The sequence below is a fragment of the Nyctibius grandis genome, chromosome 3 (genome assembly GCF_013368605.1).
Source record: "Nyctibius grandis isolate bNycGra1 chromosome 3, bNycGra1.pri, whole genome shotgun sequence".
Lineage (NCBI taxonomy): Eukaryota > Metazoa > Chordata > Aves > Nyctibiiformes > Nyctibiidae > Nyctibius > Nyctibius grandis.
The window spans coordinates 6,894,328-6,921,729 of NC_090660.1; the positions used below are offsets into that span (position 1 = coordinate 6,894,328).

General features: G+C 40.7%; 1 protein-coding gene across 1 annotated transcript; it reads left to right on the plus strand.

Annotated features, from left to right (window-relative positions):
- The first annotated feature begins 860 nt into the window (after positions 1-860).
- GPLD1 (glycosylphosphatidylinositol specific phospholipase D1) lies at positions 861-26,486 on the plus strand. The gene is made up of 25 exons (XM_068396841.1): positions 861-957; positions 3,744-3,799; positions 4,778-4,856; positions 7,616-7,713; positions 8,921-9,031; positions 9,308-9,356; positions 9,858-9,912; positions 10,881-10,988; positions 11,706-11,733; positions 11,821-11,960; positions 12,946-13,011; positions 13,542-13,662; positions 14,199-14,338; positions 15,518-15,704; positions 16,727-16,837; positions 17,835-17,909; positions 18,297-18,453; positions 22,509-22,650; positions 23,233-23,338; positions 23,432-23,525; positions 24,110-24,286; positions 24,593-24,753; positions 25,014-25,040; positions 25,131-25,181; positions 26,409-26,486. The coding sequence occupies exons 1-25, from the start codon at positions 861-863 to the stop codon at positions 26,484-26,486; spliced, it is 2,514 nt and encodes an 837-aa protein (XP_068252942.1).
- Positions 26,487-27,402: the final 916 nt, after the last annotated feature.

Genomic DNA, 27,402 nt, shown 5'->3' on the forward strand with positions numbered 1-27,402 from the left:
GACGGCTTGGCTGTAGGATCACCGGCCCGCGGGAGGCTGTGGTTGCACCAGGCCAGTAGCCCTCGCCTCCGGGTCCCATGGCGGCTGCGGTTGGTCTGTGGCACGAGGGCCATGCGAAGCCCCTGCCCGGTGCCACCATCTCCCTGGGCACCAGCGTGGCTGTGCCGCATGTGCCAGCCTTGCCCGCAGGCTGAGCGGCGGCCCAGCATGGTGGCCAGGCCAGGTTTGCGTGGAGGATGGCTGGAGCTGCAGCGTGCCCGGCCTCTGCCGTCAGACAGAAGTTTGTAGCAATATGTACGGCAGGAGTGCTCTCATGATTTCCCCCCATATATCAATTGGACTTTCAATCTGGATCACAAGACCCAAATGTAGGTGTGCAATGTCCTGTCAGCTCACCAAAGCTTATGGATTCGTATTGCCTACAGCTCAGGAGCTAGTGTGTTTCTACTAATGCTGCATTGGGAATTGAATTTAATTTTTTGTGAGATCTGACATAGCTGTTGTAAGGCAAGCGTGCCATGAGCTGGATGAACTGCGGGAGGATGCTCTTCTCTGCAGTGCTTTTTTGTGTTAACAGACCTTGTTGCTGCTGTGAAGTGATAGCAGTTATGCTGCCCAAACCCCAGAGATACTACAGAATTCAAGAAAGGAGAACACATACAGGTTATTTCTTTTTCTATAAATTACTTTATTTGAAGTAAAGAAAAGCATTGGTATAAAATAGCCTTTCAAATACGGCAGTCGTTTACTTGCTGTGTCAGCAGTAAGTCTGAAAGAAAGGGCATGCTCTGTAACCTACATTTCAAAGGTCACAGTGCTACTGCTCCAGGATTCTGAAAATCACAGTTGGAGCCAGCATCATGGCTGGTTTGAAGATTTGGTCTGTTTTGCTGGTTATACTATACCATTTCTGTCAAAGATGTATCCCAAGTGGAATTTCAACACATGTTGAAATAGGTAAGACATGTTCAGAATGAATTTCCGTGTCTTTTGAGTTGCTTGGGAGGAGAAGTAAATTCCGATTCGGCTGGAAAGCAAAGGGAGGAGGTAATGTTAAAGTAACGAACATTCTACATAATTTGAAAAAAACGTGAATAACACATAGGATAGATGAGTAGTTTTGTTTTGGAGTTTGAAACTTTACTGTTTTTCTAAGCAAAATGCTTGAATCAATTTGGTTGCGTATTTTTCCGTCTTCTAAAGCACAGGCATTATGTAACTGGAATGTTTGTGTCTGTGAGTCTTACGCAGACAGGGTTTGGTTTGGAGAAAGAAGAGGAATACTTTACACAATTTATGGGATTGTTATATTTAAACTAGAGAATAACACAGGTAATTTGTGGTAGCTCTATTTTCAAATCACTGTGTATTTATTTTGCAATACCTGCACAAAACAGATAAAATGCTATAATGTATTTGTATCTATGATTAGCATCATGAAGATTTTATTCTGTGTCTCTTTCTGGCAAGTTGCTATCTGTAGCCTGAGCAGCCTAGATTTGTAGAGAATGAAGGAGAGAACTGAGTGAACATCGAAGTGGGGAAATAGTTCTGTTTTGAATTTCTTGTTTGCACACGTTATTTTTAAAATCTAATTTCTGCTGTAGTTCTTTCAAGAACACTCATGAGTAGTGTGAGGTTATTCTGGAACACTTACTCATAATAAATTGACAGTTTTAATTGTTTGTTCTTCTGTTTCTGATTCTAAATCCATTGCACAGATAGTGAAATGTAAGATGTCTCTATTCAGGTAATCTTCTCAGACTTTACTGAATATATGCAACTTTGAACAAGTTAAAGGCTGGGATTATTCATGGCATTCATTTGAGACTGAGAGTATATGCCCTTACTGAGTGTTGTACCCTTGGTCAGCATCCTGCAACCATTCGCTTTTCCTAATGGTATGTCAAGAAACCCATAGGAATCGGTAGGAGAGGTCACACTGCCTGAGGTTAGGCAAGCGCATACATCTTTGCAAGCTCAGGGCTCTACTGAAAACTGGAAATAACAGATTTGGCAGAAGAGAGTGTGTTTGCAAGAAATCTACAAAGAGAAACAAGAGCTTACATGTCGGTCCCAAAGCAGTCATTTAAACCTGCATTTATATAATTTAAAGAGGTTTAAATTAACTCCTCAGTGGTTGTCTGAGGAGTAGTGTGTACACTGAACTATTGGGTCATAGTTTACAACAAATTTTGTCCATTTGACTGGAAATGACATTAAACTGGGATCAGCTCTGATACTGCTAAAATCAGTGCTTTTGTTAATGTGCAAATAAAAAGTCCATGATGATAAGATACTGAAAATTACTGCCAAATCCAAACACTGACTATTCCAGGGAAAAAACCCCACAAACTGTAGAAGGGAACTCCTCTGAATGAAAACCAGCACCAAAGTTTATCCTGGACAGACTTCTGAAAGTACTTTTAAAACGGTGAAAAGATCTGCCTGTTCAAAATGTCGATCATGTTCAGTGTGCTCGGCAGAGCTGCGCCGTGTCCTACTTGCTACGGCCTCATAGCTGGAGGCAGGTCTGAGCAGGGAGGCTCTTCCCCTTTTCGGGGCTCCTGTCAGACCCATGGGGCTCTGTGGAACTGCGGGCATCCATCACGAGATTCCTTGTAAAGGTGAACTTGTAGGACCTGGGGCCACATGAGTAATGAGAGAAGTCAGGAGGATGGGAGGCAGGAAAAGCAAGCTGCCACAATAAGAGTCTCCCACACTAGAGAGAGATGGGTGTTAAAATGGCTGAGCCTTAAAATGATAGATTGTTATTTATTATTATTTTTAAGTTTTTCCTGTTTTGGTGCAAGATTGGTCCTTAACGTATCTTAACATATTTTTGTAAGGATGGTTTAGATCAGTGGGTTAAAATTCAAAGTGAAAGATCATTCAGACCCCCATGGTTTTGTCTAGATAGTATTACAGAATGAGAGTCTTAGTTTGTAAATAGCTTCAAGTGAGGAGTAAAACTTTGTGTGGGAAGGTAAGACGATAACCCATGCATGCAGTTTCAACCAAATAATTTTAGAGGCAATGTTAGGTATTTTTAGAATAGTGTTAATAGATTATCCCTGGGATCTAACATTAATTAGAAAGAGACTTCATTAAAGTTATGTCAGTTTGTTTCATCCTCTTGTTATGCTTGCTCAATAAATATTTTGGCAGCAAGAATGTCTGCCTGTTCAGTGAATAAATAGTAGTATTTACCTTGCTGACTTCAGATTTTTGTTGGTTTTCATACATGTTAAAAATTAATCGAACTGTTAAACTTCCGCGTTGATTCCTGAGGTACCTTTATCAATGTTAAGGGCAACAGTGAAACTGAAATACAACTCACATGGGTCCTTCACAGCTGGAATGTTATGATCCATACGCTATACATGCTGGGTGTGATCCGTGTCAGCTGCTGTAGCTCAGTTCCAGACATGGGGAGTTCCTTTTCCCTGCGATGAGGCACTTCGGGCTTTGTCGGTCAGCTTGGGAGCTGGGGACTGGAGAGAGACTGGTGAGACCTCAGTGTCCAGGTGTGCCACAGAAACAGCATTTCCTTATTAGCTCCGTGGGTGAGAAAACACACCCTCTCCCACGGCAGCATGTCCTGAGAAATCGTGTTTCGTGCACCTGTGCCACTTGGCTTAGGCATGACGATGCGGTGTATTATGGTTGTGATAATGTTTCTAACAAAACTCGGGCCTGGCCACAGTACCTATAAATCAATACTTCAATATGTTGTTTTTCAGCACATAGAGCTCTGGAATTTTTCATTAAGCGTGAAGGGAATGTTAATTATAGACAGGTAGGAAGCATATTATTGCTTAATTGTGTACGCCTTTCTTCTGCATGTTTTTCTGTCTGTCTCCTTGCCTTTCTTTTCTTTATTATTTATACTCAGTAATATGTGTGTAACTATTGTGCCTAGACCGGATTTATACCTAGTTTTGTTGAAAATCATTTGACTCCTTCTGAATACTGTTGCAAATATGTAGTAATTATAGTAACGTGTATACGCTGTGTGTGGTTTCTTGCATTTTTTCCCATCATCTTAAGTTATACGCTCCATGGGTAGTCGTATTAGAAGAATCAGTAGAGGACTTTTGGAAAGGAGATTTAGTAAACATTAGGATAAGAAAATGACGGCAAGGTTTTGAATTTAGTCCACCACATATATAATTTAACCAATTTCTGATTGATGGAAATGGCTTTTTCTTTCATGGGCTGTATCCAGCAGAGCACTGTAAGCATGTGGACAGTTTTCATAAACACATGAACAAAGCACATAGGTGTGTTTTTGTTTAAAACATTGTTAATATCCTTTAGCACAATGTAAAGAAGACCATTTTATGTAATTTGATCTTTTATCACAGTAGGAGATCACTCAAGGGAAGTATTCACATTGTCTGCTGTAGACAGCTATGCTGTGATTCAGAGGATGGAAGACAGCAGACCAGGCTTTGTGTCTAGCCCAAGAGGAGGAGGGCACCTTCAGAAGGTGACTTCACCAGTACATAAGTCAGATCATATGAATACTTTCCTAAATGGCTTTTCAAATGACTGTGTATACTGATAAGTTTAGTTTCACTTACAAGTATTTTGGCAAGGGAAGGAGCGGGGCGGGATGATGTGGGATGGTGACGACTTTGCAGTAACATATTTTACCAAGTTAATAGTTGTATCTTGCTGGATATTTAAATTTTATCTTCGATATTGGCAGTGAACTGTGTTCTTGTGCTGCGCAATAGCATTCTGATTCTTTTTTCCCCCATCCTTTTCCCAGTTATTACTAAACCACCAAGATGCATTTCAGGCTGGGAGCATTTATCCTGATGCCTTTTATCCTTCGATCTGCAGAAGTGGTAAGAAAAGCTTTATAAGTCCAATATTGTAACAACTGTAGTTTTATGTGAAAATCCTACAGAATTTAGTAAGATTGAAAATAGTTATAAGAAATGAAGTATGGCCAAAAATACCTTCCCGCAAAAACATCTACCATTTTTGTTAGTATTTTGAGCCTTTTTGTAGAACTTTATAAGAAAATAATACATTTGAAAATATTTTTAGAAAGTAACTTTTGGGTAAATTTAACTATTTAATGTGTAGGGCAATTTGATAGAAGGATGCTGTTTAACTAAATTAGGTCAGCTGACTGAGTACTGTGTTGGGGAGAAACTGAGAGGACAAAATGGTCCTTTTTCTAAGTCTTAGGGAAAGCCTAGAACGAATTTCTGTATTAGGAAGTATTACTTTCTCTCAGATCAGTCACAAAGATGATAGGAGAATATGAAAAACCCCACAAAAACAAAATAGCGTAGGACTTTCTTTTCCAGTCTACTCTCTTTTGCCTTTTACTGGTTCCTGTTTGAAATTAATGTCAGTCTTAGTTTTGCTGCTTGCAGATCTAAAGACTGCACTACAAAATTAGCACCCTGTTGCAATGGCTGTAAAAAACTATGTCTTGACTTGCAGCTGGTCTCCTGATTTTTCAGCTCTGGTAGGTCAGCTCTTGGTCATAATCAGCTTCTCCAGCAACACCGGAGCTATAAAACAGCCAACTAGGGCTTGCTCCAAGATATTTGCTACTAAAGTGGTAAATCTGGATAGTGAGCAATTAGCAAATGGGACAAAGAGAGCCTGTCCTCCAACAAACAAGCTATTAGGATGTTTAGGCAGATACCGGAGACAAGGCAGTGATACGTAGTTTCTGGGAGGATATCTGGCCTACCGATTGTTGAGATCTTATTGAAAGTCTCAAGTATGGGAGGTGATTTATTTTAGCAGGTCATGCAAATTCAGATCCATTAAATTCAGGGTGCTCTTAGGATCTGTGTTTGGTTTGCCTCATCTTCCACATGATTTTCATCTGAGTGCCAGTGCCTCCACTTATCTCGGTATTTGTTTTTGCTGCCTCAAACTGCAAAATCCTTGTTTATCTTTCAAAGGACACTTTCCCCATCTTATCTCATCGCCTGCTCTACTTAGAGTCTTAACTCACACAGTGGCAGCTAGACTTCTCATTGTTTCTCAGTCATAAGTTGTTGATGCTGACTGTTGTTTATGTCAACTACAGGCTGCTTGGTTTATAACCTGATAGGCAGGTTGCCCCATCCAGGTTGCCTAACGGGGGATCTTCTCTGTTGTTATGTGTTGGTGCTCATTTCACATCCAGATTGCCCCTCTGCTCTGGCATTTAATACTGCTTTTGTCTCCTGACACTCACCAGGTCACTGTTCCTGGTCTTCTGCCTGGCTCTGTTAACATCTTGTCCCAAACTTCAGTCTCGCTTGCCTTGTTTTCAGGACTGATGTTCTCCTGGGTTTTCTTAAATTCCTACCTTAACTTGGTTATTTCTGTCTACCTTGTCTTTCCCTTCTAACAGTTTTGACTTCTGCCTTAGACCAGGGCAGTGATCAGAGCCTCTCTATCTGCAGCCTCCAGCCCACATTGCTTCACTAAAGTTGGGGTCCATCTTGCCTTGTTTTATACTTGGGCCACTTGTCAGCAGTCTCCGTAGTCATTGTGGAAGAAATAGGTACCTCTGCAGATCTGAGCTGTTTTAGCTGTGTGTCTCTAGATCAAGAGCAAAGCCATCCAAACTGCTTTTTCAGGCAGGAGACAAACTTGGATGTAGAAGTCTACTCTGTGAACATTTAATTTTGGTCTAGCAAATCCCATCCTTATATTATCTGGTTCAGCTGCACTGTAAAATGTCAAGAGGCCAGGAGGTGACTGAATCACCCACAAGGTATGCTCTCTCAGTTTCAGCATTTAATATACCTTAATCTACTGCAGTTTCACAGTTCTGTCTGAGCAAACACATACTCTTCCTCCAAGTGTATTGATGGTCCAAACAATCTATCTCTTGCCTACTTTCTTCCTCCTTAGAGAATTTAATATTGTGCTGCTTGGTCTCGTCACATCAGCATCACTTTGCCCTCAGCTTTATGTAGGTACACAGAAACTTTTAGGCAAGGTCACTGTTAGATCCTACATAATCTCTTCTGCATAAATCCAAGTGAGAGTAATAATCGATGCTTCAAATGAAAACCTGATTTTCCCTGCTTTCCTCTACCCTTCTGCTCCTACACTGACTCTTTCTTGGCAAGTTTGCCATTCTGTTGAAAATGATGATGATGATGATGACATAGCCCTCTTCTGCCCTGTGGAAACCAATACCGGTCCCAAAGCATGATGTTTTAAGTTCGCTGCCGTGCCCATCAGCTTTTCTGCCACACAATTTGATGCATTCATTTAGTCAACAGCTTTTCTGTCAGCTCTCTTTATGCTCTCCACTTGGGAGGCAATTTTTCATTGTACTGTACCTACTCACAGGCACAGAGAAAGGGGGCAGGCACAAAAGTTTCAGGTGCTTCAAACCAAAATTGTAGAAGGTAAATCTAGTAGCTCTTTTGACAGTATAAATCATATGAAAATAGATCTCATTTGGCTCTTCTCAGATAAGTGGATTGCAAAATGTATTGTTGTCTGTACGATATGAAATTCAACGAAGTCTGTGTTTTTTTCATGGAGAAAACCTTTTCTTTTTGTTTTTTTTTTCTTTTTCATTTTTTTTCCCCCAAAGAATAAATCAAATACTGATACAATTTTTTTGTGCTAGGAATATTTCATGATGTGTCTGAAGACACTCACTGGTCACCATTTCTCAGTGCAAGTATTCAGTACATCAGAAGGAACTATCCTCAGCCTTGGGAAGAGGTAAGAAAATTTCTTTAACTTTTGACTTTGTTTTTTACTATTTTCTTCACCTTCACTTATTGTTGCAGTTTCACCCTTTGGAAAGTGTAGAAGAAATACATGTTGTTAAATTAGTCTCTGCAGCTATAGGAAAATTTGAACTCCTGTTTTCATCTTTGCCAGACAAAAAAGTTGTGGTTTCCATATGAAGTCTATCAGTTATCTCCAATGTGGTCTGGTGCTTATGACATATTTCGTAGGTCCAAACTTTCAAATGTGATTAGTGGTCTTGCCTTATTGTCAGATCTGATTGAGTGTTTGCCACTTGAAAACCAAGTGTCTTTTAGGATTCTCACTTGTGAAATTTGGACTTGGTCCTGATTTGCTCTTGTTTATGGTATAAGAGCTACATAGGAGGAGAGGAAAAACAAATTGTCAAAAGTGAGAATAATTTTAAAGATAATATTGTTTTCTTTTCCTTACTGGAGAACTTGCCTTTCTCTCTCTGCTCAGGAGAGTCATACAGGTGAAGCAGCATTTGAGAGCATGCACTCTTTAAAACCTAAATGAGCCTGCCTGCCTTTTGACTGGTTGTTGGTGATATTGATCTTGTGAACTATTAAGCTTCGAGAAATATAAATTCATCAAAAGCTATGATTCAATTACAGATTTTTAAAAGGCCTCTGGAACTTACAGTGATTCAATGCAGAGAAGTCTTTTTCTGGAGAAATGAAATTTCTGTTGCTGATAAATTTATTCCAAATAACTTTTCTGTTTGTAGGAATAAGATGAGTAATTTCATACCTGGGCTTTAATCAGGTACTTTTACAGTGAACAGCACTTGCACAGGAATTTCTTTCTCTCCTCTGTGTGTCTCCACAACACCCATGGTGGCAGAGGGGGTTCACTCCTTCGAAGTGGAAGTGTTTGGCCCCAGTCCAGAAAAACACTTCAGTACACATCTAACTTGAAGTACACAAGTTGTCCTGACATCAGCCATGTAATTCTATGGCCTTGGACTGTATGAAGTGCTTAAAGCTTCTCAAGTCACAAAAAGTGTCTCCAGCATCAAGGAATGAGTGGTCAACACTTCGTCATGCTCAGGTCTTGGATTATAAGAGCTTCTCACCTATACTCTTGTATAATGCACTAATGTAAAATGCTCACCTCTTCTTAAAGACAGGAGTAAAATTACTAACATTACTACAAGTGGATTTTTGTTGTGTAGGCTACAGAGAAGCTGGTGGCTTTCCTGTTTGGAATTGCCTCACATATGGTGGCAGATGTTAGCTGGCATAGCCTGGGCATCGACCAAGGATTTCTAAAGGCCATGGGAGAAGTAAGCCTGTATTATTTTATTTATTGATATAGCTGGATTTCTTGGAATTGATAGCTTAGCTTTGGACTCTGGTGGGGAGGGAAGAGAAATGCTGGAGCCTTGTTTCAGGAGGATTTTCAGAGAGACGTAATGTCACAAACTCCGTAAGAACAAAGTTGGTCAGGTTTGGGACCTGTAAATTTCAGGGCTGCTTGGACAATTTGTTTCTGCTCATATATTTGTATGGAAGGATGAGTCAAATGAACAGACAGTTCTCTTGTTTTTCTCTTTCTCCAGATTGATTTTCATGGTTCATACTCAGAAGCTCACAATGTTGGTGATTTTGGTAATGTTTCTGTTTGCTGATCATAGATCCCTCTGTTGGAATTACTAGTCCCCTTCAAAACCACAGTGGGTGATTCTGGCTCTTACCCTGTGCAATGCAGGAGCCAAGAATGAATCATATGGGCACTGTGTTCTCACTTTTCCCCATAGCTTGCAAAGCCCTGCTATCCCTGTCCTCATACTCTGTGTTTCAGGAGATGTGATAGGGCATATGGACACTTGTATTAAAGCCAAAACACAGGCTGAAGGGTGCTAAAATTTAAATGGAGTCACTACTGTGATTTTAAATTTTACATTATTCTTATTCTCTGGAAGTATAAAATATGCAGCATACTTTCAGGTGAACCATTTATGTATTCTAAGTATACAGCTGGAGGATCTACCATATCAACATAGGTAGTATAGCCATACATAGCTTCATCCATGCTGTTACCCATGATAGATACTGAACCGGTTTGGTTTTTTGGGCTTTGTGGGTTTTTTTTCATCCTTCCATCTGCAGGAGGAGATGTACTGAGTCAGTTTGAGCTGGACTTCAGTTACCTGTCATCAGATTGGTAAGATAATGAGATTACCTTCTTTAATAATTATTTCTGCTTGCTCTGTGTACTCACTGTGTTTTAACAAAATGCTGTCCTTCTTTATCTTTCTTTCAAAATAAACCCTTGCAGCTACTGGAATTTTTCTGAGTTTGGTATTCCTTATATGCATATTTACTGTTCCATGGCATGAAAAACTGGAAGGACAGAAGAAAAGAGTTTTACATATAGGAACAAAACAAGAAAGATTAAATTATTTATCTCTGAAGGGAATTATAAGTAATTATATATAAAATAATCAGTGCAAAAAGGTTTGCTGGAATGTTCTAGCAATTAGTTAAATAACTCAGTTAAATAAATTTCACTTAGATTTCCATTTAAAATTTTGGAAGTTGAGGATATTTATGGTTAGAGATGCTGTGGAATTCAGCCAGGTTTTAAAAGCATAAAAAGAAGCAGCAGTTTTAGATATACACAATTTTTTTCTCACAGTTTTTAACTCAAATAAAAAGCTCACATGCCTTTTTTTCTTCTGATAAGGAAGGTAATTTGTGTTGTTTTGTTTAAGTAGGATGTAGTTCATCTAGGTATAAAAGGCATAGTTCATTAATAAAACTCTGGCACAGGTGTGGGAAATGTCTGTTTGGCTAGGAGTAGATTTGGCACAGCAGAGAGCTGGAGGACATCCTCCAAGATTACGTGATCAGCAAGCCAAGGAACCAGTGGAGGGAGTGTGGAAACCCTACCAGCAGTAGCCATAGAGGAAGGGTTCTACAGGTTTGTGAGAAAACAGGAGGAGAGTGTTGTGCAGGGAGTAACTGCACCTGCAATCCTGTTCTTTCTGGCATTTGTAAATCTTCATGGCCTTCTATAGTCTTTTGAAATTTAGAGTATTTTAAAGCAGGCTATTGTTATTACAGAAACTGTAATCTTTTATCAGGTGATGTGGAAAAACTCTTGTCATAATACCTTTGTCTTGTTTTTAGGTATGTACCTGTCAAAGATCTAGCAGCTATCTATAAGGAATTTTATGGAAGAGAGATCATAACTGAAAGCACAATTACTGACTGCACTTACCTGCTGTTTCTGGAACTGTAAGTTGAATAGCTTTGGGTTTTCGTAAGTGAAACATATGTAGGAAAATGATAGTAATCCTATTTGTAATGCTAGCTCAGAAATTGAGGCCAGCAATATAGACTCCCTACTAGACCCCAAAATCATAAAACACCTGAATTTTTTTGATGGCTAGAATACAAATTTGTACTGCTTAATAACTGTTAAATTCATTATTACACCACAGATTCATCATCTTAGCTATTTAGCACATGCGTTTAATGTATTTATGCCTACTTATGTGAGAACAGCTGTGTCTTCAAGTACCATTTCATTGTGATGTGTTAGCAATATAATTTCCATGTACTGAAGGAGTAGGGTACATACCTAAGTAGATGGCTTACCTACACTTTATGTAGATCCTTTCAAGTCCAAAAATAATACAAAAGAGGCTTTTGATATCTGGCAGCATCTGCTTTTGAATATCCTAAACAGCCTACCTGTTTCCTTTATTTCAGTTAATTACAAATAGTCATGCAGCATTTACAAAAACTGTGAATCCCTCCAAGTTAAGGGCAGCAATAAAGTTAAGATCATTATTTCTCACATTACAGCTTTTAAGAATATATTAACAACCAACAAAGAAATGTAATGACTTGCATAGTATTTACCTTACAGAAGCCTTGATAGGAACTGTTTAAATAATTAAATATTATTCAATGAAGCAAATTTATTTCTGAAGATTATTTTTTTTTCAGGCATGGAGAAAGGCTTGCTGTTGCCAAGGTTGGTTTTCTGTTTTTGTTGTAAAAAAGAACACACAGCATGAAGACAATGGAATCCATCTTCCTAAGTATGTTGCTTGTCTCTTAGCTTTTTCCAACATATGCTAGTAAATCTCCATTTCTGGTGGAGAAGTTCCATGAGTATTTCCTTGGAGGAGTGGATGACATGGCGTTCTGGACAAACAATATTTTTGACCTGACGAGCCATATGCTAGAGACTGGAACAAGGTATAGCTGTGTTTCCTGCAATATGAAACGCAATAGTCAAGTTCTGACACCCATTTAATTGTTCTTCTGAAGGCAGGTTCTTTCCTAGAAGAGATGCTGAGCTTTAAATCCTCACATGGACAAAGGGGTTTCTGTGGCTGTGTTTTACCCCGGTGCACAGGATTACATAGGCCTTGAGTTCACATTTGCTACATGTTCACACCCCTTTTCCCAGGCAAGGCTCTGTTGTGCCCAGCTGATACTCGCCAGGAAAAATTCGAGGCATTCTTTAAGACATAGTCAAGGGCCTGCTTAAATGTTGCATAGTTATGCCATGAGGTTTTGCCTGGCCTGGCAGTCTGAGCTGTGGCTGCACCTTCAGGCTGCTGTCATCAGCCAGCAAAGATGGCCCTTCATACGGGAGGGCAGATGTTGCCTTCAGACACTGAAGGCAGATAGGATTGCAAAGAATAAAAGCATATATTCTGGTGTTGGAAGCTCAGGCTTATACTCAGAATATCATATTTTTAATAGAAATTCTGGCTCTGTACTGCTCTGGTATAAGTGTAACCTTTCTGTACATAACTTTATAAGACCAACAGTGGCAATTAATCCATCCATTTATATGGAAACTATCACTGCAGCTACTTTGGGAAATGATGTTTGAAATATGATATGGCATAATCTGTTGTGGGTTTTGTTCCAGAATGGCACTTTCATTAAAAATGCTTTAGATTAATAGAATTAGCAGGACATGCTACAATAAGTTTCCTTGAAATATAAAGACATGTGAGATTCATACAGATTCATGTGAGATTCAGGGTCATTAAAATAAATATCAAAGGGGTTTCTAAGGTTTATAATGATGCTCTGATTTTGAATAAGCAGGATTTCTTGAGAAAACTGATGACTTCTAACAGAGGAATCAGTAAGGATAAAAATTGTATTTTTAGTTTCACTTCCATTGCTGGAAAATCTTTAAAAAGCGTTCTGCATATTTCTTTAGTGGCTGCTTCCTGCCTGAGAACCCTCTGTTTATAAACTGCCCAAGGGAGCACAAGGACAGCTACATGTAAGTATAGCTCTGCAGGTTCAAAGATTTACTGATGAAAGGAGAGTCTTCCACTAATGTGGACAGTGAGCTATTATGTGTGCATTTGAGGTTCTCTTAACATAAGTAAGCTTCGTATAGGGGAACTGTGCAGAACCTAGGAGAGACTTTTACCTTCCAGCCTAAGGACAAGAGTATTTACCTAGCACTTGAAATGCTAAGTCTTCACGCTTTATTTGGTTGTCACTCTTTGTTCCGCTAATCATGAAACTACTGATTCATGTTTACCCTTGCCACAGCTAAATTCTCTCCTGATTTATGTACAGAAATATGGAACTCAGCTGTTTGGAGCGCAAGTGTATGGATTCCTCTAGCAAACATCTCAAGAGAAACCAGCTTAACTGCTCTCTCTCGAGAACTCCATTTATACATGGGAGAAAGAGCCACCTGATTGCACGCAATATGTTTGCTGCTTCTAGCTTTGTCATAGAATACTCAAGTCATTAATTCCGTTATATTTATTGTTATTGCTGCTGCCTTTATTTTAGCAGAAACAAACAATCAAAACATGAACGTCACAAGAATACAACTTCTTTGCTTACAAAAACACTTGAAAAGAATATAAGTTATACAGAGAGAGGAGTTCTCTTCAACATACAGTCTTGGGCAACAGTAAGTGAGAAGTGACAGATGTGTCAGGTAAAATTCAGCTCCGTATAAAATTGTTTTAATTTCTGTCTGAAATGGTGCATGATGGAGCAAGGTCTCTGGATGTTAACAGTAGCCTCTGACTTCATTTCATGTAGATTCCAGTTACATTGTTAATCTATATATTTGTACATCATAAATATTCAATTATTACACTATGCTCATTGTATAATGAAGTTAGAACACATCTTGACAAAAATGACAAAATATTTCTTTAGTACTTACACTTTAGCATTTACATTTTACAGAATCATATGATCACTTTTTGGGGTTAAGAAGTCCCAGCAAAATATAGCAGTGAACAATTAGCAGTGCTGCATTTAGAGCATACAGATTTTTGTCTCTTTCTAAAATCGTGCTTATGACCTGAGTCAGAGTCCACTTAGATCACTGCGGTGTTTTCCGCTGTTGGTGACATGGTTTTTGAGGTGCTCCATAATGTTCTAGAGTTTCAGCCTGTGTTTTAACTATTTTGTGTCTCTTTATTCTTTTTATTTCAGAATTCCCTCCGCTTGATAAACAGTGCTTTTGCAACCAATGTCTGGAGAGCATTAGCAGCTACACATCAGGAATCTTCTAAGCACATCTCCAAGCCAGCAGCTTCATATTTTCTGACTTCACCGTATGCTAGGCTGGGATGGTTGGTAATTTTTTTCCTCCCAACTCCCTCTTAATTTCTGAAAATTTTGAGTACCCACCAAAATATTAATGTTTATTCTTTGGATACTCTTTGAAGGTGACAGTCCAAATCAATTAGTGGTACAAATCTGGCTGAAGGGCTTATATTGTCTCTCCAGAACAACATGTTAACCCATAAGACCTTTCTTTCAGGTGTTAGCGTAAGCTTCTTTGTATCAGTACTGAATAAAACTGTATCAAGAGCAAAATTTCCATTCAGATGTGAATTCTAATCAGATAACCTTTCTTTGGAAGGGTTGTCTTGTCATTTTTTTACATTCCTTCCTTAGTGAAGGAGCTCAGTGCTCTCTGTGTGATCAAGCTCAGAATGGAAGGAACCAAAATTAGAAGCAACATCAGCTCTAGTTCTGAACAGTGTGGGAACATTGTTACCTTTTTTTGGTTATTGGTTGATGTTTGTGCAGAATTAATTGCCTGTCCCAAACTGATCACTGATGGTGCCTAGCAAGTGTGCTTGGAAACACTACAAGACTAGTAGGGAGCTCAAAGACAGATTCAGGACACAGAAAGAGGCATATTCTCTCTCCTTGCCAGAGAGGTTCTAGCTTTACCTGCAACAGGGAAAAGTAATAAAATAAATTTGCATTGCTGCTCATGTTGCTTTATTTCTTCTGACTCAAAAATTGAAGATTTATTTGAGTTTATTTTATACCAGCCAAATTAACAGTAGTTAGTTCTTTTCTCTCCACATTCCTTCTCTAAACTCCAACGTGTTACTGAGACCTGTGATCCCTTTGCTTATCTACTGTTAAGTCCATCGATTTTCAGTTAAAAAGATACTTAATTTCATCTTTTATATGCTGTGCCATATGCACGCAGCCCTTTTTCATGCTCCTTGCTCTGATTGCTCTCAGATGCCTTTGTCAGTAAGTAAAAAGCAATTCCTACAGATCTCAGATGCGTTAATGGAAGATGAATCTTAAAGGCTCTGTTTTTTTTTTTTTAATTCAAGAAAACAAAAATCAAATGTATAATATGAAAAATGCTGTGTAGATTTTTACAAAAATAGACGGGGAAAGACAGGTTTTGCTTTACCTGAAAGAAGTAAAAGTATTTTCTGCTAATGTTGTGGTAGTCTGGAGGCTAATGCTATGATTTTGTCGACACCCTTGCTGTACAGGGCAATGATCTCAGCTGACCTAAACCAGGATGGATATGAAGATCTGGTGGTTGGAGCACCAGGGTACAGCACACTGGGACATGTTCAGATGGGACGGGTGTATGTGGTCTATGGCAACCAGTCAGGTTTGCCGCTAGAGGACATGGATCTAGATGGGAAAGCAGACCAAGTACTACAGGGTCACCAGGTGAGGGGTCAGGTCAGATATTTGTCACTTAATATTTTTTTTGCTGAAAATGTGGTAAATTTTGACTGAGCAACAGTATCATTAGTATAGATGAGGATTATTCATGAAATGCTCCTCCTGGTAGAAGGATGTCATATGCTTTTCAAGAAAAATAACCATTACATAAGTCACAGGAACAATTAAAGCAATGGTGATTTGTAGATTTGCTTTTATTACCATGCCAGATAAGTGGGTATTAAAACATAATTTTTCTCTTCAATAAAACTGAAGTAGTGTCTCTCTATGTCACGATATAGCTCGTTTGGGTCCCTGCATTTAAGAAAATATTGTGACTTTCCCTTCCTTTTAAATCTAAATTTATTAATTCAATACGTTTCAATTCCTTTGAAGCTATATTTTCTCATTAATTGATAACTTCTCACAAAACAATTGTTTGTTTATACTAAGAGTACAAGTTTTTAACAGAGAAAACTAAGATTTGACATGATGGTGACTGGCTTGTAACTGAGAAGCAAGATCAAATGATCTTTTTGAGTAATAAAGATAATCCTCTGTAGAAAATGTGTTTATTCACAAAGAAGAGAATAGAGAGAGATGAGATACATTTCCTTTTAATCTGTTTCTGTGGTTATAAACTGTGGAGTAACAGCTGCTGTCTTCTTACAGAGTGTTTTAGTGATTCACAGCTGTAATGCTGTTAACAGCGAAGATCATAAGCTTAATATCAATGGTGCGCTAGGCCCAGAAGAGGAAGTGGCACAGCAGTGCCATATTGTGTTATCTTATATTTTAACAGCCCTATATCATCAAACAGAACAGTTGACTCTGAGTTAGTGTATAGTGAGACAGTTATTACTTGGGAGAACAGTGAGGCTAAGAAAATCTTAAGAGTTGTTGGGATAGATTTTTGTCACCTCTGTTTCCAGTTCTTGCCTGTGCTGTGACTGCAAATGTGCATTAGGTTTTGATGGTTTTGTCTTTAAAACATGTTATTTTCATGAGAGCAATCTCTCTTCTTTTAGCCTTCAGGAAGATTTGGTTCTGCCTTGGCAGTCCTGGACTTCAATGAGGATGGAGTGCCAGATCTGGCAGTTGGAGCACCTTCTGTGGGATCTCAGTTTCTTACTTACAAAGTAAGCCACACACATGGATTTGTTGTTTTTTTTTCCCTCCAAACAGAACATTTTTATTGATACACATTTTTTTTAGAACAGTGAAATGAGAATTTCTGTTTTTGCTCAAGGTGACATTGTACTTTAAGCACAAGAGTTCGTAACTTTTGTGGGTACTTTGACTAGAGCAACGACAGCTATCTGTGTTTCTCTTTCAGTGGCCTTTTTGCACATAAGAAATCCAAATCGGATTGCCACTTTGCAGCACTGATGTGCTGGAAATGTGCGGAGCCATTCATGAAATACAAGTGTACCCTATTTTATTTAGGAACAAAGAGTCTGGAAGGGACCTCATGGATCAGTAAGCCTCATCATCCGCTGTCACAGGCCAACAGATGATATCTAAAATGTGACATGAACACAGACACACTTGCTAAATAATCAAGTTACAGAGGCTTAATGACTTGCAGCCTGCCAGTTACACCGATGTAATGGTCCCTGAGTATTTTCAGCCCATGTGAACTGAGAGGCAAAATGTTTTGGCTTAAACCATGTCCATTAAGCTTAAAAGTCTTCAGAATTTCAGATACTAAATTAGCTGCCTAAATAGGAATTTAAATGTTTTTATGTAGACCCACTAGCTTGGAAAATTGCGTACATCTGTTGTGCCTGGCACTATGTGCTATCGCATTAAATAATTGTTGACAAAATTTGAGCCACCTGAAGGTGTGTATAACAAATGTAATATACAGTATACTGTCCTTGCTCCTTACCCACAGTATGATGAAAATGTACTTCTCTAGTTTGTTGTCTGGTTATAGCAGTACCCATTACAGCATGGGTATTCTTAGGTTTGGGGTGGAAAAGACAGTATCATGAGAAGGCTCTGATAGGAAAAATGCAGTTGTATTAATAGCCCTTGCAGAACTGTTTCACTCCTTGTGCTTTGTCTTGGATTTCATACTTGGTGCTGACATGCAGATGCTCTCATGCTGTATTTGCTTTTCCTGCTGTTTAGGGTGCTGTGTATGTCTATTTTGGCACTGAGGGAAGAGGCTTGGCATCTCAACCGAACGTTACCATAACTTGTCAGGTATATTCATCAGGCTAACATAGGGCTACACAAGCAGGAGGTGAGATAGGGGGAAAGGGGCTTGTGGGCCTGAAAAAAGAACGTTAAAATCAAACTTCTAATTGCAAGGGAATTTTAGACTGATGGGGATGGTGCAAGCAGGTGCTTATCTGGATTGGTTGTATATGGGAAAGACATTTGTACTCCAGTGCAGGAGAGGCAGCAGGGTGAACAGAAAGATGCATAGCCCTCCAAAAAAAACACCAAAGAAAACAAAATTGAAGTGAGGGAGTGGAAAGGTAATTTGATCAGAAGCAAAGTTAGCTCTTTAGAAGTAAATTGCTCTATTTTCTCACAGAATTGGTGGTTTCAGTTCCACTTCAGGCTTAAACTAACTGTTTATTGCAGTATTCCTACTGTAATCTTGGTTGGTCCCTCCTGGCAGCTGATGTCGATGGGGATGGAAATGCTGATCTGGTTGTGGGCTCTCCATATGCACCTGGTGGCGGGCAGCAGAGAGGATTTGTGGTTGCATTTTATTCTTATTTCAACAGGAGTGACCAAGGTAATATTTATTGAGTAACTTAACTCTACCATATTTTATGTGACTGTTCATTTGTTCCTAATTAATTATAGGATAATTTGGGTTTGAAGGGATCTCAGGAGGTGTCTAGTCCAGCCTCCTCCTCAATAAGGGGACAGCTATGAAGTCAGAGCAGATTGCTCAGGGCTTTATCCAGTTGGGTCTTAAAATACTCCAATGATAGAGATTGCACAGCCACTCTGGGCAGCTGTTCCACTTCTTGGCTGTCCTCAGAGGGAAAAAATGTCTTGTTACAGCCAGTATGAACCTCTCTTGTTTCAGCTTATGCTCACTGTCTACTGTCCTCCCGCCGTGCATAGTGAAGTCAGAGGCACAGAAGGCATTGAGTACCCCAGTACACTGGGAAGAGCCTGGCTCTATCCTTGTTATCCTCCTCATAGGTACTGGCAGGCTGCTATTAAGTCCTCTCAAAACAGAATCACAGAATCACAGAATCACAGAATGTTAGGGATTGGAAGGGACCTCGAAAGATCATCTAGTCCAATCCCTCTGCCGGAGCAGGATTGCCTAGACCATATCACACAGGAACGCGTCCAGGCGGGTTTTGAATGTCTCCAGAGAAGGAGACTCCACAACCTCTCTGGGCAGCCTGTTCCAGTGTTCAGTCACCCTCACCGTAAAGAAGTTTTTCCTCATATTTAAGTGGAACCTCCTGTGTTCCAGCTTGCACCCATTGCCCCTTGTCCTGTCAAGGGATGTCACTGAGAAGAGCCTGGCTCCATCCTCATGACACTTGCCCTTTACATATTTATAAACATTAATGAGGTCACCCCTCAGTCTCCTCTTCTCTAAGCTAAAGAGACCCAGCTCCCTCAGCCTCTCCTCATAAAGGAGATGTTCCACTCCCTTAATCATCTTCGTGGCTCTGTGCTGGACTCTCTCTAGCAGTTCCCTGTCCTTCTTGAACTGAGGGGCCCAGAACTGGACACAATACTCCAGATGCGGCCTCACCAGGGCAGAGTAGAGGGGGAGGAGAACCTCTCTTGACCTGCTGACCACACCCCTTCTAATACAGCCCAGGATGCCATTGGCCTTCTTGGCCACAAGGGCACACTGCTGGCTCATGGTCATCCTGTTGTCCACTAGGACCCCCAGGTCCCTTTCCCCTACGCTGGTCTCCAACAGGTCTGTCCCCAGCTTGTACTGGTACATGGGGTTGTTCTTGCCCAGATGCAGGACTCTACACTTGCCCTTGTTATATTTCATTAAATTTCTCCCCGCCCAACTCTCCAGCCTGTCCAGGTCCCTCTGAATGGCTGCGCAGCCTTCCGGTGTGTCAGCCACTCCTCCCAGTTTTGTGTCATCAGCGAACTTGCTGACAGCGCACTCTAATCCCTCATCCAAGTCATTAATGAATATATTGAATAGAACTGGTCCCAGAACCGACCCTTGCGGGACTCCGCTAGACACAGACCTCCAGCTGGACTCTGTCCCATTGACCACCACTCTCTGGCTTCTTTCCTTCAGCCAGTTCACAATCCACCTCACTACCCGATCATCCAGACCACACTTCCCCAGTTTAGCTGCGAGGATGCTGTGGGAGACCGTGTCAAACGCTTTACTGAAATCGAGATAGACCACATCCACAGCTTTACCATCATCTATCCACCGGGTTACGTCCTCATAAAAGGCTATCAAGTTGGTTGAGCATGACTTCCCGTTGGTGAAGCCATGCTGAGTGCCCCTAATGATCCCCCTATCCTTGATGTGCCTAGAGACAGCACCAAGAACAAGTTGTTCCATCACCTTTCCGGGGATGGAGGTGAGGCTGACCGGTCTATAGTTACCCGGGTCCTCCTTCTTGCCCTTTTTGAAGACTGGAGTGACATTCGCTTTCCTCCAGTCCTTAGGCACCTCTCCCGTTGCCCACGACTTAGCAAAGATGATGGAGAGTGGCCTAGCAATGACTTCCGCCAGCTCCCTCAGCACCCGCGGGTGCATCCCATCAGGGCCCATGGATTTATGGACGTCCAGGTTGCTTAATTGGTCCCTGACCCAGCCCTCATCAACCAAGACAGATTCCTCCTCTATCCTGACTTCTTCTGAGGCCTCAGGGGTCTGGGGCTCCTCAGGACAGCCTCCAACAGTATAGACAGAGGCAAAGAAGGCATTCAGTAACTCCGCCTTCTTTTTATCCTCTGTCTCCAGGACCCCCACCTCATTCATCAGTGGGCCTACATTGCCTCTAGTGTTGGCTTTACCTGCAATGTATTTGAAGAAGCCCTTTTTGTTGTCCTTGACCTCTCTTGCAAGGTTTAATTCCAAGGAGGCCTTAGCTTTCCTAGTTGCCTCCCTACATCCTCTGACAACAGACTTATATTCCTCCCAAGTGGCCAGCCCCTCCTTCCATGATCTGTACACCCTCTTCTTCCACTTGAGTTTGCCCAGCAGTTCTCTGTTTAACCATGCAGGTCTCCTGGTACCCTTCCTTGACTTCCTTGACTTCCTACCTGAAAACCACCTCTTCTCCAGGCTGAATATGTCCCAGTCCCTCAGTCCCTGCTCACAGTGCAAGTGCTCCAGCCCCCAACCATCTTGGGGGCCCTCTACTAAATTTGCTCCAGCTTATCAACATCTTTCCTGTTTTGTGGGGTCCAATACTGAGCAATGCATTGTAGGTGTGGTCTAAGGAGGAGTAAAGGGGGCATAATCACTTCTCTCAATCTCTTTGCCATGTTCCTGCTTATATAGTCTGGGATGCTCTTGGCTGTCTCTGCTGTCAGAGCCTCAATGCTCAGCTCTCTGCCCACCAGGATCTCCAGGGCCTTTTCCACATGGCTGCTTCCCAGCCAGTCTGTCCCGAGCCTGTATTGCTGCAAGAGCATCTCCTTTCCCAGGGGCAGGGCTTTGCATTTGTCCTCGCTAAATTTTTTGAGGTTCTAGTCAGTCTGTTGCCCCAGCCTGTCTGGATCCCTCTGAATGGTAGCCCTGCCCTTAAGTGATGATAGCCTCCCCCCGCCCCAATCTTCTGTGATCTGCCAGCTTCATGAAATGACATGTTGTTGCCTTCTCCAGATCATTTATAGAAGTGTTTAAAAGAATGAGTGTAAAGATAGACCCATGAAGGCACTCCACTTGTCACACGCATTCAGAGTATAACCCACTAACCACTGCCCTGTGAAGGTGATATCTCAACCAGGTTTTTCCCATCTGGTTTTTCGCCCATCCTGACTGCAGTGTCCAAGCTTGGATACAAGAACATTGTGGGAGACAGTGTTGAAAGCCTTGCTAAAGCAACGGATTCAACTGTATATTGGTGATAGCAGGGTGAACTCCCTGGTCTTCTTTGGAAATTCACAAATGTACCTCAAAAGATGAATTTTTATCATTCTGTGTGCTCCGTCACGTGGCTAAAATGGAATGCTACAAGGGAATACAGCTAATGAGTATAGGTGATGAGGATTGTTGTGAATGAGGAAGGAAAGGCCACATATGGAGCTAAATAAAGTTAATAGGGCTTGGGCAGGATACACAGAAATTCAGAGCTTCATCAGAATAGTGTAATTGAGATTTCCAATAATACTTAATTTTTGTAGCTTATTCTACTTCATGTAAAATGAGAAACCACAAGGAAAAATGGGTTTCAAAGCACTGCTGACTGCCATTTTTGCAAAACCAAAACACAGAACAAACGATTTGAATTAAAAGCCAGAATTATTTGAAGCTCCCCTCACCACCACCCTTGAAGAATTACAAGTTCTGATAACCAGTTTCAGTGTTGTCCTATCCCTAAGAAAGAGTCACTGGTTAGGGAAGGCTCGCCAGATATAGCTTTCGTGATACATTCTGTAGGCTGTTGCAAGGATTTAGAAGCAGGATGTGTTGAATGAAGGCCTTCACCAGCCAGTACAGCTGCAGACAGAGCAAGCGAAGTTAGCAAACACTGGTGTTATATCATGGATGGTGTAACTTTGCTTATAGAAACTTATTGTCATAGGATGAAATAGTGGAGGATTAACAGATTTTTCTATGCCAGGGTACGCCAAGATTTAATTCATCTTTTTTTGGTCTGTCAGGACTTCTATCAGTAGAGGATGCCAACTGGATGGTGAAGGGGGAAGAAAACTATGCTTGGTTTGGATTTGCACTTGACAGCTGCCGGGTGGAGAACGTAACATTGCTGCTGATTGGTAGCCCTACATGGAAGAGTTGTGCTGGGTGTGTGGTATATGACAGCTTGCTTTCTCCTCCATTCTGCCCTACTTCTACAATGGTTAAGATTTGTAATAGACTTCAGGTTAAGATTTGTAATAGAATCAGGAAGATTCCTCTTTGTCCTGTTTAGAATATTTTTATTACATTCATATTTATATGCCTTCATCCTTCCTCATGAAGGGGGTGTGTGTATTTTTAGACCCTCTATGGAGAAGGTCTTTGTTATTTAGAGACAGTTAAGAATTCGTTGGGTTTTCTTCGGGAGGGGGAGAAGTGGCACAAAAATGCTAACAGGTACGCATGCCTAGAACAATCCTGTAGATAGCACTTACTTTGAGACAGCATTTTAAAAAGTAAACCAAACACAAAAATGTATTGGGTGATAAAGAAATGGATAGACGGACCAAGTCTGTGCCCTAAATGTCTTATAACTAGTTAGAACAAGCATGAGCATTACTAAATAGATTTCTAGAATTTGGCAGCCACTATTCTTCCAAACTAAAAGGGGAAGATATTTTAAGAGGAGTGATCCTAGCTGAATGCACCAAAATATGTTGTTACATAAAAATATATTTTGCATTGTAGTTCAAGCTGCAATCCCTTCTCATCGGATGTCAGACAGAGCGTTGGGAAGGTGTATGCGTATAATCCACCAAACACAAAGTGCTGGTTTGCAGTAACCGGAGACAAGGTAGGGCTCCTTCTATGGTGTGGGACCTTATGAATAATTTGAAATAAAGTGACATTCTGTAGAAATGACATAGGTGTTTTAAAAATCTAACAGGTGATGGGCAGAATGGGTTTGTCTCTGGCCAGTGGTGTGATGTCTGTGGCTGGGATCACAAGGACAGTTTTGGTGGTAGGTGCACCTACTACAGGTATGTCCTTCTGCAAATTGGAAACCATTTCTGCTTTGGGACATCTGTTTCTGTATGACTGGAGGACAGACACAAATTTAGAAGAGGGACCTTTTAATTGCCATGTAATTTAAAAAAAAAAATTACAAATAATCACTGTAATCACCTGCAAGTGCCTTACCTGCAGAGTCCTCTGTACTATGCCTCAACTTCAATGGGTTTTTTCCCTTCCTTAGATTAGCTTAGCAGCATTATTACCTTGCATTGTTTATGTAGCAGTGATTTGCTAGTAGACCACATATTTCTCAGAATTAAAACAACACAGTATTTTGTCCTTACTCTGGCAATAGGCCATAAGGAATTAGGAAAGTCAAAATAGGGAACTCTTATCTTTAACTTGAATGCATTTTTTCGCCTGCTACTATTGCTAAGAGATTGTTTCTATGCTAATTGGTGTTAATGCCATTTGATCTTATTCATAAATTATATTAGTTTTGTCTATGTTAAGTAATGCCAGTATTACCTGCTGTCAATATTTTTCAAGTACTAAAGCTGAGTTCCTGTGTCTGATGCTCAACTTCTGTTACTTCTTTTTTTTTTTCCAGATAGCCTGGCAAGGATTTCATTTCTATCCTCAGTGCTGCACCAAGCTGGACTGGCTCTGGTATACGATCTGACAGACAGCACCAAGCCTTCTTTGCTGAGCACATTCAGTGGGGACAGGAGGTTTTCTCGCTTTGGAGGAGACATACACTTGAGTGACCTGGATAATGATGGACTAGGTAAAGCTTGACGAATCTAGATCAGAGGTGAAATGTTTTACTTTTGGCAATGGGAAGACTGGTCACCTACATACTCATCCAAGTGCTAAACACAGTCTGCTTCCTCAGCTGATTTATACAAGTATTCCATTGTGTCTTGTGGGGAGGCATCTCTAAAAGTCCAAGCAACTTAGTCAGAAATTGAAACATTTTAGCTGTCATCATTAATAGGGATTGTGGGATTGTGGCATCTAGAGGTATGTAAATGCCAACTCTCTCATCTTTTACTTTAGCATTATTTCACTTCTGATGTGGTAATTTTTGCAGATGAAATGATTGTGACATCTCCACTGCGAACTAACGCTATCACCACAATACTGTTTGGTGGGGCAGCTGGCCGTGTTTACATTTACAACGGAAAGCAGGCATCCTCAGGGAATGTGACAGGCCACTGCAAATCATGGGTATCTCCCTGTCCTGAGGACTGGGTAAGAAAACATAAACGTGAAATCAAGACATGAAGTCATAATGACAGCTAAGTAATTACATCCAGTACAAGTATCTGTTGCATTATGACTTTGTTTCAGAAACCAGGTGGTTACTTACATTTCTGAATATGTGTGATTTGGCTCTTCCTGTTTGTTCTTGAATTACTTTTCTGTTTAGGAGCCAGGGTTATTGCATTCGTCTTCTACTCTCCTAGTGTGGTTCTCTCCACTGACTTCTTTTTTTTCCCCCCCTTGTTCAGGCACAGTATGTCCTGATTTCTCCTGAGGTAAGTACCAAGAAAACAAACTACTGAGAGAAACAAAGTCCTACTTTAAAAAAAACTAACAGCGTTATAACAAGCAATGTTATTTTACAGGATCTGTCAAGATTTGGGAGTTCTGTTATCACTGTGAAATCTGAAAGAAAGGTGAGCGAAATCACTGCTGTCAGTTGCTTCGCAAGATCTATCTATCTCACTTGCATGTATTAGTCAACACCTCACATATGTATCTCACTCATTTGCAGAAGTCTAAAGTGCTTTACATAGTTAAATTAAGTTTTCATTTAAGTCACTCTCTGAACTGATAAATAAAACCATTTTATAGCTGGATGAACTATGGAGTTGTCAAAATTTTGGCACCTGACACCCGAATTGAACGAAATCACTTTAAAATGGCCTGAAATCTAAACTGCTTAGGAGTTTGCTGAAAGGTTGCATGGTAAATCACATGTAGGTGCCAGGTGGCTGTACTGTTCAAAGTGTATGCAAAGTGGATGCTCAGCTATGGAGTAAAGCAGGCACCTAACCACCTCTCTCGGTTAATACAGGCTCGCTGTCAGGCTCGCTGTCCTAGCTAGCACTTGCTGTTCATGTGTGTTAAGTATTTCCAAGCATAGAGAGGCCCAGTTCTGACCTGAATGATTTCAGATGTGTTTGTGTATCTGTTTCTCTTTGTTTCCCTCAGATGCCCATTCTTTTTACCAGAAATCATTTCTTATGTTTGTATGACGCACTGAGGAACCTTTTTTTCAGCTTGAAGGTTACTTATTGCTTGTTCAGCTGAGGGGAGTCCAATGTTCTGCTTACTCTGGCATAACCTGTGTGAGAACTGAGGTTTTTCTGTGTGAGTACTGAGAAAGTCTCAGACCTAGGCTGAGGAGGTGTGTGACTGGTCTTCAACAAATGGTGTTTGACTTCTTGCTGTTAAAACATGCACTGGAGAAACACCTGGAAGTCTAAATGCTTCCAAACTAGGTTAAGGTGCATAATCCAACACCTGAAACACAGGCATCGCTGGTGGTTTCTGCATGAGTGCAAGCGACGCCATTCTCCAAGCAGTTGTGTTCCTTCGCTATGGCACCACTCCAGTCTACACTCCAGCTTCATCTTATCCCTGACAAATAGTTTACACTGGCAAGAGAATTATTTGACTGGTTCCAGGTTCTTACAGTTCCCCAAATGAAATAAAGTCTGTTTGCCAAATTGTTTTGTTAACTGCTATTCTGATGAGGTGGGCTGCCCTCTTGTCATGTCCTCATGACATTTCTATATGACACTAATGATATGGACAAAATCTGGTTTCTGTTAGGGAAGCTTAAGACAATCATGCACCTGCAATTGCATTTTGATAACCCTTGTTCTTTGTCTCTGCAGAAAGAAGTTGTAGTGGCAGCAGAGAGAAGTTCAACAAAAGCTCGACTTGGTGGAAGGCTTTTTGTCTACTCGCTCTGATTTATGGTAGCCTTTAAGACCAGGGCAAAGCTGGTCTTTTAGTGGAGAATTTCTGTAGTGTCTGTGATACTTTCCTTAACCCATACAAACCAACAGGCCACATGACAGCGAACTTTTGATAGACAGATGTCCCAGATAGGTAGGGAGGGTCCTCGATAAAAGAGAGGGAAGGATGGTCACTGTTTTTAAGTGAAGGGGAATATGAGCATTCATGATGGTTTGACTTACAAACCAACCAAAGCTATGTCAGTCATGTAAAAGCACAAATTAATTCTGTTGTGAGCAGTAGCATCACTTAACCTAGAACAAGCCGGCTGGTCTGAAAACATTTGAGAGGCTGAATGAGCAGAAGGCTCGATTTTGGTAGTAATACTTGGCTGTATAAGGAATGTTCAGTGGTTACCTTCTTTACTTGTCACATTTGACTATTTTCTTGACAAAACCAGGAACGAATAGCACGTAATTTACAATTCCCTGTGTACTGTGATACAGACAGGGATTCTAAGATATCAAAAGTTGCTGTCAAGGGGCAGCTAATTCAGACAGAAAGGCAGATACCAATCAAAAGGACTGCCTCTGTCTCTAGCTGAAGCCTTGAGGCCTGCATGCTCGTGTAGAACAGCTGGGATCTCCCGGGGAGAGAAGCGTGACCAAGACTGACTAAGTTTTAGGAAATGCTTTTGCTTTCGCGCTTGTGGCCGAGACTACTCTGACACGTTTTCTCTGTGTTTTCATGTAAAAGTCCACGACTGTGGTAGCTTAGAATTGTTAACGGTATAGTCTTCAACTAATTAACACTAATTTTGTATGATGCAGGTTTAACAGAGTGTGCATCAATATCTATTAAACAACTTGAGCAGCAAGACGTGATGCTATTATTAACACTAGTCCGTAGACACATATGTGTATGTATTTT

Excerpts from the sequence above, each read along its gene's own strand:
- GPLD1 (XM_068396841.1), top strand. The coding sequence starts at position 861 with ATGGCTGGTTTGAAGATTTGGTCTGTTTTGCTGGTTATACTATACCAT. Across the intron at positions 14,339-15,517 it reads CCGTATGCTAGGCTGGGATG|GGCAATGATCTCAGCTGACC; the intron begins GTTGGTAATTTT and ends CTTGCTGTACAG. Across the intron at positions 18,454-22,508 it reads TTTCAACAGGAGTGACCAAG|GACTTCTATCAGTAGAGGAT; the intron begins GTAATATTTATT and ends TTGGTCTGTCAG.